General features: G+C 56.5%; 1 protein-coding gene across 1 annotated transcript; it reads right to left on the bottom strand.

The window, feature by feature from the left end:
* Window positions 1-4,946: 4,946 nt before the first annotated feature.
* XKR5 (XK related 5) lies at window positions 4,947-11,930 on the bottom strand. The gene is made up of 7 exons (XM_048297519.1): window positions 11,816-11,930; window positions 10,821-11,004; window positions 10,550-10,719; window positions 9,677-9,886; window positions 8,916-9,085; window positions 8,276-8,387; window positions 4,947-7,554 (listed from the first exon to the last, which is right to left on the bottom strand). The coding sequence occupies exons 1-7, from the start codon at window positions 11,871-11,873 to the stop codon at window positions 6,488-6,490; spliced, it is 1,971 nt and encodes a 656-aa protein (XP_048153476.1). The 5' UTR covers window positions 11,874-11,930; the 3' UTR covers window positions 4,947-6,487.
* Between the last annotated feature and the right edge of the window lie 154 nt (window positions 11,931-12,084).

The raw sequence follows: 12,084 nt of genomic DNA, 5'->3' as shown, positions 1-12,084 counted from the left end.
CCCGCCTGAGCCCGCCCGGCTCCGCTCGGCCCCGGCACCGACCCCGCCCCGACCCGCACCGGGACCGGCACCGGCACAGGGACCCGGCCCCGCCCCGACCCGCACCGGCACTGGCCCCGGCACCGACCCCGCCCCGACCCGCACTGGGACCGGCACCGGCACCGCCCCGACCCGCACCGGGACCGGCACCGGCACCGCCACGACCCGCACCGGCACTGGCCCCGGCACCGACCCCGCCCCGACCCGCACTGGGACCGGGACCGGCACCGGCACCGCCACGACCCGCACCGGGACCGGCACCGGCACTGGCACCGCCCCGACCCGCACTGGGACCGGCACCGGCACCGCCCCGACCCTCACCGGCACGGGCACCGGCACGGGCACCGGCACGGGCACCGGCACGGGCACCGGCACGGGCACCGGCACCGCCCCGACCCGCACCAGCACCGGCACCGACCCCGCCCGCACCGTGACCCGGCCACGGAGCCGGACCCAAACCGGGACCCAGCACCCGACCCCGCCCCGGAGCTGGACCCGGATCTGGGCATGGACACGGCCCTGGATCCGGATCAGGACCCGGCACTGGCACGGACCTGGACCCAGCCCCAGTACTGGCACCAGACCTCACCACAGCCCTGGACACGGACCCGGCACTGGCACAGCCGCGGCACCGGTCCAAGAGCCGGGACCTGGACCCAGCACGGGACGGAAAGCTCAGATGCGGACCCAGACCGAGAGCCGAGACCTGGCACCCTCTACGGACACGGACCCTGCCCTGGACCAAGTCCCAGCGCCGGGCTTGGATCCAGCTCCTGTCCCCGCTTGGCACAGCCCTGGACCCAGCACCGAACCAGGACCCAGGACCTGGCCCAGCACCAGACAGAGAACCCGGCTCCGGTCTGGGCTCCTGCTTTGCCCCATGCACACCCTGGCACTCCATGGCGGGTGGAGGCACCGCCTGGCCTCAGCACCCACCTCACATCTGCACTGCAGTACTGTGCACATCTGGACACCCACCCATGCTTGAACCCACCTATTGTGCGTGTGTGGATGCCCACCTGCACCTGCACCCACCGACTGTTTGTGTGCAGACAGCCTCCCACCTCTGCACCCACCTCTGCCCCCACCTACCATGCACGTCTGGGCTCCCACCCACATCTGGACCCACCTCTCCATGCATTCAGCACCCACCTGTGTCCCAGCACCCACCCCCTTGTGCACACCCTGACACCTTGCTCTGCAACCCAAAGTCCCAGTGCTGAAACCCAAATCTCCCTCATTAACCAGGGAAAGGCCTGAGGCATGAGGTGCCTTCCATATCCCACCCCCTTCTCAAATCCACACCCCAGCTCCGCCTGGGCTGTAGCAGTGGGGACAATCCAAACAGGTCTCCAAGGCAGAACAGTGGAACATTTGCTGTTATTTATTGAAGTCAATCCCTAAAATCCTCCCCAAAGCTCCTCAGGGAGCTCCAAGGACATTAGGGGAGTGGGCAGGGCCCTTTGGTGGCTTTGCTTAGGAAAATCAAGGTATAAACAGTGTTTTGATTTGAAAGATCTCCCTTCAAGCAAAACAAGCACTGGATCCTTTTGCTTCCAGGGTCTTGTTCAGCTCCTCCAAACATCCCTGGTTCCCCACGGATCCCTCACAGATCCGTCCTGTGTCCAGTGAGGATGGATTCACAGGAGGGGGAAAACACCACTCCAGCACATTTGAGGGAACTTGAGCCATCTCAAACCTGGTGCTGAGAGCACAAAGCATTTTCCTCCAGCCAAATCCAGCCCGGGAAGCAGAGTCCCTGGGTCCTCATTAAGCACTCGGTCCTATTAGGCAAGTCCTGATTAGCTGGGCTTACCCTCTGCTCCCCCCCTCCGTGGTATTGTTTAGCCTTGGAGCCATGGGCACAGAGCTGCAGCCTGGGCCCTGCCTTTTACAGGAACACTGAAGGCACCAGAAAGGGATTTGCAGCAAACCAAATTTAATTAAAGGGGGAAAAAATATCCTAAGTTCCAGCTCGGAAAAAACAAACAAATAACAACAGCCCCAGGGCAAATAATTCTGTTTTCTGTAATGTCCAAGTATTGTGTTTCAATGTTGTTGGAAGTGAAAAGATGTTTGTTTTTTTCTGGGGAAATCTTTCTTGAGCTAGTTTTGGGGTGGGGTGGGGGGTGTTACATCATCTTGGAGCTGGAGGGAATGTTTTTCATCCAGCCCAAAACCTGGCACCCAGGGACAGTACTCAGAAACTGGGCTGCTGGAAGGTGAGATTGCAGCAGGGCTGGGGCAGGGCTGCTGCCACCCTCGAGCCCTGTTGGTACAACTCCATCCTGCTTTATTTCGCCTTGAAAGAGGGACGAGAGTGACCCATTAAAAATAACAAGCCGAGGGGACAGCGCCAGCGGTCAGGACAGCCACATTCCCACCTTCCCAAACCCAGGCAGTCACCTGGGTATTGTTTCATTTCTTAGGGACATAGCCTTTGTTCCTGCCTGTTTGCTCCTTTTTCCAGATCACCAGAGAGTGGCACGGCCAGTTCTCCTGGGGAGCCGTGGGTCACTCCCTGCATTGTCAAAATTCATGCTCGGTTCCTGCTCCTGTGTTTCCCTGGAGAGCTCCTCTCACCTGTAGCATTGAGCTCTCCTGGGCTGGGGCATGACCCTCCACCTCTCTAAAGGGAGGGAGAGGGTTTCCTTAAGAAATAAAATGGAAAAGAAAAGGTTCACAGGAGGCAAATGAGCAGAAATTTTCTATTCTAGAGCAGGCAAAAGCACTGGACAATCTGTCTGAGTGTAGTGGGATGGAGATATCCCCTTGCTCCAGCCCTTCTGTGGGTGGCTGAAGCCCAAACGTTGGTGATGAGCACCCCCAAAAGCTGGGCAGATCCTGGTCTAGCTCAGGATAACATTCCTCATCCAAAAAAAGCTTTATGGGAGATGCTGCAGAAGGAGCAGAGGGTCTGGCCGGGTCTCCTCAAGCATTTGGGGCATTTGGAAGATACACCAGCAGGTTCCCTGGAGGAGTTGCGCCATTGCCCCTCTGCCAGCTGCAGTTTTCCATCCTGGGATTGGACTGGCCCAGGCCTCCACGTTGCTCCACACAGAGCAGTGACCTGGAATTTGTGGGATTTCTGCACTCCATGGGTTGATGTGAGGACAGACCAGAGTGAGGAGTGACCAGATCACCCACCTGGGCACAGCTCCAGGGAAACAGTGCCAAAATCAGGACTCAGCACCATGGTGGGGACAGCTGGAGCCAGTTCTACCAAACCGCCAGGGTCCCATCCTGCATCCAGTGTGATCTGGGGCATCTCCCCTCACACACACACCTTTGGACCTGAAGGCACCATGGAATATTTACACGTGGATGACTCTTCCTGAATACCAGCTTGGCAAGACCCTGCCAGTGATTTTCAAACATTCCCCATTGCCCAGTGACGCCTGGGAAGTAAAACGAGATGCCACAGCCAGGGTCTCATTCCTCCGGGCACTCTCTGTGCACTCCACCTCCAGTATCCCAGAGCTCCCATTTCATTCCCACTGGCTCCCAGTGCAATGCTGCAGCAGCATCAGTCCTGTACGTCCCTCTCCTCTCCAGTCCCCATCCCTGGAGGGATTTAAAAGCCGTGTGGATGTGGCACGTGGGGACATGGGTCAGTGGTGGCCTTGGCAGTGCTGGGGGATGGTTGGACTCGATAAGCTTAAAGGGCTTTTCCAACCTAAATGGTTCTATGATTCCATAACGCAGGCACTGGATGTGCACCGCAGGGTCTGGACCTTGAGCAGCATCTCCCTCTGGTGGCAAAGGAACAAGGAGTTTTGGGGAGAAACTCCTCCCCAGCGTGATTTTCCCGGTCTGGCAGCATTGGGAAAAATCTGAATGTGCACCAGGTCATTGGGGCATCTTCAGTTTCACCCCCCAAAAGTTGGGAAGGGTGGGGAGGGGTTTCTGGAGCTGTGATGTGCTGCTGGAGTCCTCCTCCTTCAAACAGGGCTTTAGAATTCACCAAAGAGCAGGTTTAGATTGGATGTTGGGAAGAAATCCTTCCTTGTGAGGGCGGGGAGACCCTGGCACAGGTTGCCCAGAGAAGCTGTGGCTGCCCCTGGATCCCTGGAAGTGTCCAAGGCCAGGCTGGATGGGGCTTGGAGCAACCTGGGATAGTGGAAGATGTCCCTGCCCATGGCAGGGGGCTGGAATGAGATGAGCTTTAAGGCCCCTTCCTGCCCAACCCATTCTGTGACTCTCTGATTAAATACAGATTATTTCTACAGGTGGAGGCCTGTGGCTCAGGGCTGGGGCTGTACCAGCACGCAGGACTTGGACCCTGGGTGCAGCAGGGCTCTCACAAAGGCTGGAAGCCTTTCAGGACAGACAATCCATATTATCCACATTGCTCCCAAGGAGAAGGTGAAGGGGAGCACAGCTCTCCAGTGACCAACTCTCATCGTCAGGGAGCAAAGCCATGGGAACACAGCCCTCACACAAACACCCTCTCCCTACCCCAGCCCTCATCCCCACTCTGTCCCCAGATTCCTCCCTTCTTTTTTGCCACTCCTTGAGCTCCCCAGGATTTCCACAACCGCCTCCTCTGAGGTCAGAGGTGTCAGCTCATGGTGCACCTCTGCATTGTGGGTGTGCTTTGAGAAATCAAAGCCCTTGTTTACACCTGACTCCTGCGCACAAAAGTATTCTTTACTTTCTCAAAATTGTCTGCTTCTTTTCTGACTGGCCTGTGGGACAGTTTCATGCTGGCTGAATCTTTTTTAAACACCCAACCTTAGCCTTCCCTGACACATTTTCATGCCATTCCCTCCTGTTGCCCACATCCCTTCTTCACCCTCGCGCTGGAAATCCCAACTGGGAATCCTGGGGCTGCAGGAGCCAAGAGTGGGAAGGGAGACCCATCCACACCTATGTGCACCCCAACATGAGACACAGACACAGCAAAGGCTGGTTTAGGGTTTTTTTGAAGCATAATTATACATTATCAAAAGTAGAAAACCAAGCGAGATAAAAATTCCTGTAATGGCCCGGCAGCGCTGCTGCCTTCTGTGTGATCCACACAGTGAGAAGGGCTCTGGAAAAGCCACTGGAACTGCTCCTGCCTGCAGAGCACAGCCACAGCATGGGGGGCTGGGGTTCAGTTGGAGACAGGGAGCCTTCATCACCTTGGAATGTGGCTTCACTCCACATCCAGCACCACGTGGGTTTTCAAGGAAACATCTGGCAGGGTCAGCCCTGAGCAGTGAATGCATTGTGGAAGCTTTTTTTAATAATTCATCACATGCCTGTGTTCTTCCTGCTGCCTTTCCAGCCCTGTGGCACCACCAGAGTCCTGCCTACAGTGGGACAACAGCTGCAGAGCACAGCCAGATGTGCTCCAGCTGGCACACGTGAGCTTGGTGGTGAGTCCAGCTGCTCACACCTCAATTAACATGTCAAGCCATGTCCTGGGCACCAACCTGTGTCCTGGGCACAAATCCATGCCCAGCCAGCCTGGTGGGAAGCACTGACTATTTCTGGGACCACGGTACTGATGGTTTTAGTTCCTGAGATAAATAAACCCTGCCTGCACTGGGGATTTCACGGTGGCAGGAGAACTGGTTTGAGATTTGGCCTGAGGCTAAGTTTAGGGGGAAGCATCCAGGCAGATGTGGATCATAACCTGGTAACCTGGTCTAGTGGAAGGGGTCCCTGCCTGTGGCAGGGGTTGGAACTGGATGAGCTTTAAGGTCCCTTCCAACCCAAATAGTTCTGGGATCCTGTGATCTGCAGCTGGAAGGGGACAAGGAGGAGGCTGGAGAGGAAAGGCCACTTGAGGAAGCAGAACAGTGGGCAAGCAGCAGGACATGGCTTTTGGCTGTAATTCCAGGTCCTGAGGTTCTGGTCTGCAGCATGAAGAGGATCTGCAATCCTATGAGACCCCCAAAAATGGATTTGGAAAAGGTCTCAAGATAAACCTGGTGGGGAAAAACAAATCAAGCAATGCTGAGCCTTACTTGCGGCCTTACTCTGCCTGGAAGGAAGGACACCTGGGAGTAAAACTCACCATTTTTCTGGTTTAGGCACTTAATTGTCCTGAGAAAACTGCTTTGGCCAGCAGTGCAGCCCCTGGAGACAGCAACCAGATCTCCACACTGGGACAGGCCAGCAGCCTGTGCGGGCACTGGTTAAAGGACACACTTCAAGTCATTGTCACAAATACACCAAAGGCAGAAGGCTCCGGCTGCCTGGCAGGACTGTGACATAAATAAGCTCAATAAATAACCAGCCCTGGATTTTTATGGCTTTTTAAGGCTTTTGAAGTTCTTCAGAACTGCAAGGAGATGTACTGAGAAGGAAGGTGATGTCCCAGTGATGGAGGAGCACATCAGCCCCGTGGCAGGGGCACTGTGGGGACAGTCTTCGTCCCACCACCTCCTGCCATACCCTATTGACGAGACAGTCACCCCAAAGCTGACCCAAAGTGACAGTGCAGCCATTTACAGGGTCACCCTGGCAACCCAGACAGGTCTGTCCCCTCTCCCAGCTCCCCCAGTCCTCGCTGGGGGCATTTAGGGCCAGCCTTGGGAGTGGAGGTGAAGCACGGTGACCTCAGCTTGCTCCTCACAACAGTCCCCTGCAGGCCACAGGGGTGGGTGTCCCAAAGGTGATGGCACCCCACAAGGGCACCCTCTGTCCCTGTGGGCTCTGATCCCTCTCTGGGGGGACCTGCCACCCCACAGCTGCCTGTGTTGCCAAGGGAAGAGCTTCTCTGCAGACACTTGTGGGCACAGGCGCCCAGGATTGGGCTGATGCTGGCCATCCCAAAGGATAAATCCCCTCCTCCTCCTCCTTCTCCTTTTCCCAGGCAGCCTGGGGCAGGCTGGGCTTCGCTGTCCCTTTGCACCAGGGCTGTGCTCGTGGCTGTGGCCATCCCTGTCCCAGGCGAGGTGATTCCTCCTGCGCTTGCACTGAAATACACAGAGGAGCTCTCGGTTGAATCCGGGGAGAAGCCACCAGGATGGGATGTGGATGGGGGAAAAGCAGGCTCCTGCCCTGCTCCACCCTCCTGTGCCATTCCCACAGTGCCAGCGCCGGGTTTGATGCCTCCCCCATTCCCCACTGCCAGCCCAGAGGGAGGGATGTCCCTCATGGGGAGGGAAAAGTTTGCCCCAGGCTCAACACCAGGGGGTTTCCCCATTGTCCATCCTCCGGGAAAAGCCTCTCCCACGCCACCATCTCCGAAAGCTGCGTTGATCACGGACAGATCTCCTGTCTTCAAGGCCAGCTTCACCAGCAGCCAGTGGTGATGGTCTGTCCAGCTGTCCTCCAAACACCCTTTGGACTGCAGGAGCGATGAGCTGGTCTCATTTTTGGGGTCTGTCTTGGTCTCTTCCCCTGCCAAGGACTCTTCATCTCCCAAAGTCCCTGAACTCTGCCCAGCTTGGGAGCTCTCTCCAGACACCTCCTCATCCCCAGCTGTTGCAGCACTGCAGGTTGTCTCCAGGAATCCCTGCCAGATCTCCGTGGACTTGGGATGAAGCAGGCTGTAGTAAATCACCAGAGCTGTGGCACCTGGAGAGGAGCAGAAAGGTGTCAGTGATGAGTCCCAGCAGCATTTTGGTCAGGTGTGAAGAGGCCAGAACTTGCTGCACCTCCAGATCAACAAGACCTTTGCAAAGACGCTGCTGAGCATCAGGTGTCTGAGCAGCACATCTTTTGAGCATTTATAGGGATGCAAGAATCCCACTTGAGCAGTTTTTGGGAAAGGAAGTGCACAATCAGGCCCAAATTTAATCTGGATTAATTTGCAGACTGAGAGTTGCCCAGCAGGGAGATGAGTAATGCAGGAAACCTTCCATGTCACAGCATCCCCATCCTCTGGCCTTTCAACCAGCAGGTTTTTAAGACACCTTCCTACTTATATCCTAAACACATCCAAGACCAGAGGAATTGCTCCTTTTCCATCCCATTTCTTTAACACAGTTGATCTGAGGGTCTGGGAAGTTGCACAAAGCCCACCCGACTTCCCTCTGCCCCATCCCACTGGGAAAATATGATCCTGCTTGGCACAAAGATGCTCCAAGGGCTGGAGCCCCTCTGCTCTGGAGACAGGCTGAGAGTTGGGGGTGTTCACCTGGAGAAGAGAAGGATCCAGGGAGATCTCAGAGCCCCTTCCAGTGCCTAAAGGGGCTCCAGGAGAGCTGGAGAGGGACTTGGGACAAGGGTCTGGATGCTCATTTCCTCAAACTACTCTCAAAATGTGCAATCCAGGCTCTGAAATCAATGTTCTTACCTATTACAGACCCTGACATGACAGCCCCAGTCACAGTCAGGCTGTTCCTCAGCTCTGCCTGCAGGAACCGGGTGCCCAACAGCAGCAGGAGCGTGTTCTCCATCAGCATTATCTGCAGGGCAGGGGGAAGAGAGTCATTACTTATTTCCTTCTGATGGCTTTAGATCTGCCTCTGACAACAGAAAATACCCAGTTTATAGATTTTCATAGATTCTTAGAACCACGGAATGGTTTGGTCTGGAAGGGACCTTGAAGATCATCTCATTCCGCCCCCTGCCATGGGCAGGGACACCTTCCACTATCCCAGGTTGCTCCGAGCCCATCCAACCTGGCCTTGAACACTTCCCCTGTTACATTTTGCACCTAATTTATCACTTTAAACATAGAACTTGTTGAACTGAACTTTCTGCAAGATTTTCACCTATTTTTTACCACTGACATTGTAAGGCTGCCTCTAAGGAATCAAAGGCAGCTCAGAATGGCACATCAGCCTTGGTGAGCACATGGCTTTGTCAGGACACAGTAAAACGCTGGATTTTTAGCAAGTGGTGATATGAGAGATGAAAATTGAGAGTCTGAAGCTGCTGCTTGTCCCCAGCAGCTGCATCCATGTGCAATACAAAATATCCCAGGTACTCACTGCATAAAACACGGCCACCCTGGTCTTGGAGGGGCCAGGCCGGACATTGATGTAGCAGAAGATGTACACAGCTCCCAGCAGGCAGTTGAAGAGCCTCCAGCGGCACGGCTGGGCCACGATATCCGTCTGCTGGGCGACCAGCCAGAAGGACATGAGCAGCCAGTGGACACCTGCAGGGAGAAGGTGATGCCTTTTCCTGGTCTTAAAATCAAGAGTCAAACACGGTTAGAAGGGAAAAAGGGATTTTACTTTGGTATTTATTTTAAGGATCCTTAGGTGCACTACTCCCAGGTCGAATGCACCTTAATGCACACCACAATGCACACCCCCAAAAGATCAGGTATAACATTACAGGCCTTACTAATTAGCATATCTATCAAAGATTCCCCAATGAGAGGCTCAAATGAGCCCCCATCCCCAAGGAGCCTTCCCCTGGATGGTTCTATCTCAGTTTACAGAATATGTTCTGGAGAGGACCTTGGGGTCTGGGGCACATTGATCCCTAACTACGAAGCCTCTAAGATGTTGAGTGTCCTAGCTTGACAAACAAGTCCAAGAATGTAGGCAAAAAGCACTAAGAGTACAGAAGTTATAAAAAGGTATAAAAAGGGTATAAAAGAAAAGGCAAAAAATCATCATGGCATCAAAGGGACTGAATTTGCAAAGCCATTCTTGGGGGATGCTGCCAACAGCCGCAGCACCAGGAGCACGGCAGGGCTGATGTCGGGGTGAAATGTGGAGAACGGGATCTCAGGTCTTACCTGCCACAGCGAAAACCCAGAAGGAATAGAGCCTGGCAAAGAGCACCAGGGCCAGGACCCGGGTGCCCAGCATCCCTGTCCTCCAGAGCAGCAGGCACAGGATGACGGCGGCCGGCGGGCTCAGGTGTCCAGGCCTCAGCAGGCAGGTGAAATGGCTGTAGGAGACCAAAGCCCAGGCCAGGGACAGCAGAGACAGCCCTGCACTGACACCTGTAGGGGACAGGGGCAGTCAGGGCTCTGATGGAGGCCCAGATGCATGGCAGGGCCAATTCTCTGTGTTAAGGAGGTGTTGGTAGCACAGCATCCCCATAAAAGCCAGACACCCCTTGATCCTGGCAAGTGAATCACGCAAAGGCCTTAAAGGCCATCCTGTCCAACCCCCTGCAATGAGCAGGGACACCTTCCACCAGACCAGGTTGCTCCGAGCCCTGTCCAACCTGACTTCAATGTTACCAGGGATGAAACTGGAGTATTTCAACTAAATCCTGCTAATTCTGGTCTCTGTGTGCTTGGCATCTCCCTGTGGATACCCTCTGAGTGCTCTCTCCATGGGCAGAGCTCTGCAGCCCCAGGGCAGCTCCATCCTAATCGCTGCCATCGGACCAGAGATGGACAATGAACAAGTGTGACCTTGCACATGTCATGACTCGGCACCCAACATCCCTCTTTGCACGCCTGAAAGTTCACCTTTGGGGCAAAGCAGCCACCTCTGCATTCAGCCACAGCAGATCTTTCAGCCACACTTGTCCCTGCTGCTCCACATCGAGGCTTCCCAGTCCCTTTGCCGCACGTTCCTCCATCCAGAGGACACACACATCCCTCACCCAAACGCATTGCCCCTCCCCAGCATGAACCATCCTCCTGGGAACTCACCAGGGATGAAGCCTGCTGGGTCCACAGCCACCACAACATAGGCCTGGAGCAGGAGGTGAGGCAGGGTCTGCAGCAGGGCCTCCAGGAGCCGCAGGACACAAACGTCCCCGAGCTGAGCCAGCACCTCCCCGGCACTGCCGCCTGTCTCCACCCGCAGAACATCCCAGTACCTGCAAGAGTCACCATCACAAGCTGCCCACCCTGCTTTGGGGAAGTTTGGGGCTGCAGCCAGGTTGTGGAGGCGGGGTGGATCATGGGGAGCATCTCTCACCGCTTCCAGAGGCCCAGCTGCAGGAGGTGGAGCGCCAGGAGCCAGCAGCCAGGTGAGTGTCCGTCTGCCCGGAACCAGAGGATGCTGAGGAGCTGGGCAGCGTAGCCGGGCACCAGGCAGGCGATGGTCAGCCCGAACCAGCCCAGCTGCCCACGGACAAGGTAGTGGATGATGGCACAGAGCCCTGGAGAAAGGCAGAGAGGCGGCGCTGAGGGATGACACAGCCACAACCCCCAGCAACTGAGAGGTGCCATTCACAACCAGAGAATCCCAGACTGGTTTGGGTCAGAAGGGACCTTAAAGCTTATCTCATTCCACTCCCTGCCATGGGCAGGGACACCTTCCACTATCCCAGGTTGCTCCAAGCCTCGTCCAACCTGGCCTTGGACACTTCCAGGGATGAGGCAGCCACAGCTTCTCTGGGCAACCTGTGCCAGGGTCTCCCCACCCTCACGGGGAAGGATTTCCCCCTAATATCCAATCTAAACCAACTCTCTGTCAGTTTGAAGCCATTCCCGCCAGAACTCCATCTCCCAGCCCGCCCAGGGGGTTCGCAGCCCTTGTCCTTATCTCTAGCTCCAAGCCTGCTCCCGGTGGCTTTGTCAGCTGTGGCACAGCCACCGCCACCGAGGGGCCGGGCCCCAAGAAGGGCTCTGATAAAAAAGCTCGGGCTCCAAAATAAACAAATAAATAAATAAATAAGTGGGGGAGGGGGGAGGGAGGAGGAATCTATTTTTCGTATTAAAAATCCAAGAGGACGGCTGGGCCCTCGGGGGTGCCGAACGCCCGCGCCCACCGGGACACCGCGGGCAGAACCGCGCATCTCCCCAAGCGCGGGGGCGCAGGGGTGACCCCCCTCCTCCCGGCTCCCGGGGGTGACCCGAATCCCCCGGGATGGCCGCAGAGGGGTCACTGCCAGCATCCTATCCGCCTTCCCCCCTCCTCCGCGGCAGCGCAGCCCCCCGCGTCCCCGCGCATCCTGCGCGCTCACTCACGGGCGCCGCTCTCCGCCGCCAGCAGCGCCAGGCTGAGCCTGGGGACGGCCCCGCGCATCCTGGGAGCAGGACAGGGAGGAGGAGGAGGAGGGAGGAAGGGGAGGAGAAGGAGGAGGAGGAGGAGGAGGAGGAGGAGGAGAAGGAGGAGGAGGAAAGAGCCGCCGCGGCCGGTCCTGCTCCGCCCGCCCCTCCCCGGCCTCCCTGGCCTCCCCGGGCACCTCCCCAGTGTCCCCTCCCCGGGCAGTGTGACATCACGGTGCTTGCGTCAC

Source organism: Corvus hawaiiensis, chromosome 3, assembly GCF_020740725.1.
Source record: "Corvus hawaiiensis isolate bCorHaw1 chromosome 3, bCorHaw1.pri.cur, whole genome shotgun sequence".
Lineage (NCBI taxonomy): Eukaryota > Metazoa > Chordata > Aves > Passeriformes > Corvidae > Corvus > Corvus hawaiiensis.
Note: the sequence above shows the minus strand (reverse complement) of the source record. Positions and strands in the feature narration are given on the sequence as shown.

What these genes read in the sequence shown, in the direction of transcription:
- XKR5 (XM_048297519.1), bottom strand. Translation starts at nt 11,873, where the DNA reads ATGCGCGGGGCCGTCCCCAGGCTCAGCCTGGCGCTGCTGGCGGCGGAG. An exon ending in CCCAGCAGGCTTCATCCCTG is followed by an intron (nt 9,887 to 10,549) that starts GTGAGTTCCCAG and finishes TGTCCCCTACAG; the next exon opens with GTGTCAGTGCAGGGCTGTCT. An exon ending in CTGGGTTTTCGCTGTGGCAG is followed by an intron (nt 9,086 to 9,676) that starts GTAAGACCTGAG and finishes TTCTCCCTGCAG; the next exon opens with GTGTCCACTGGCTGCTCATG.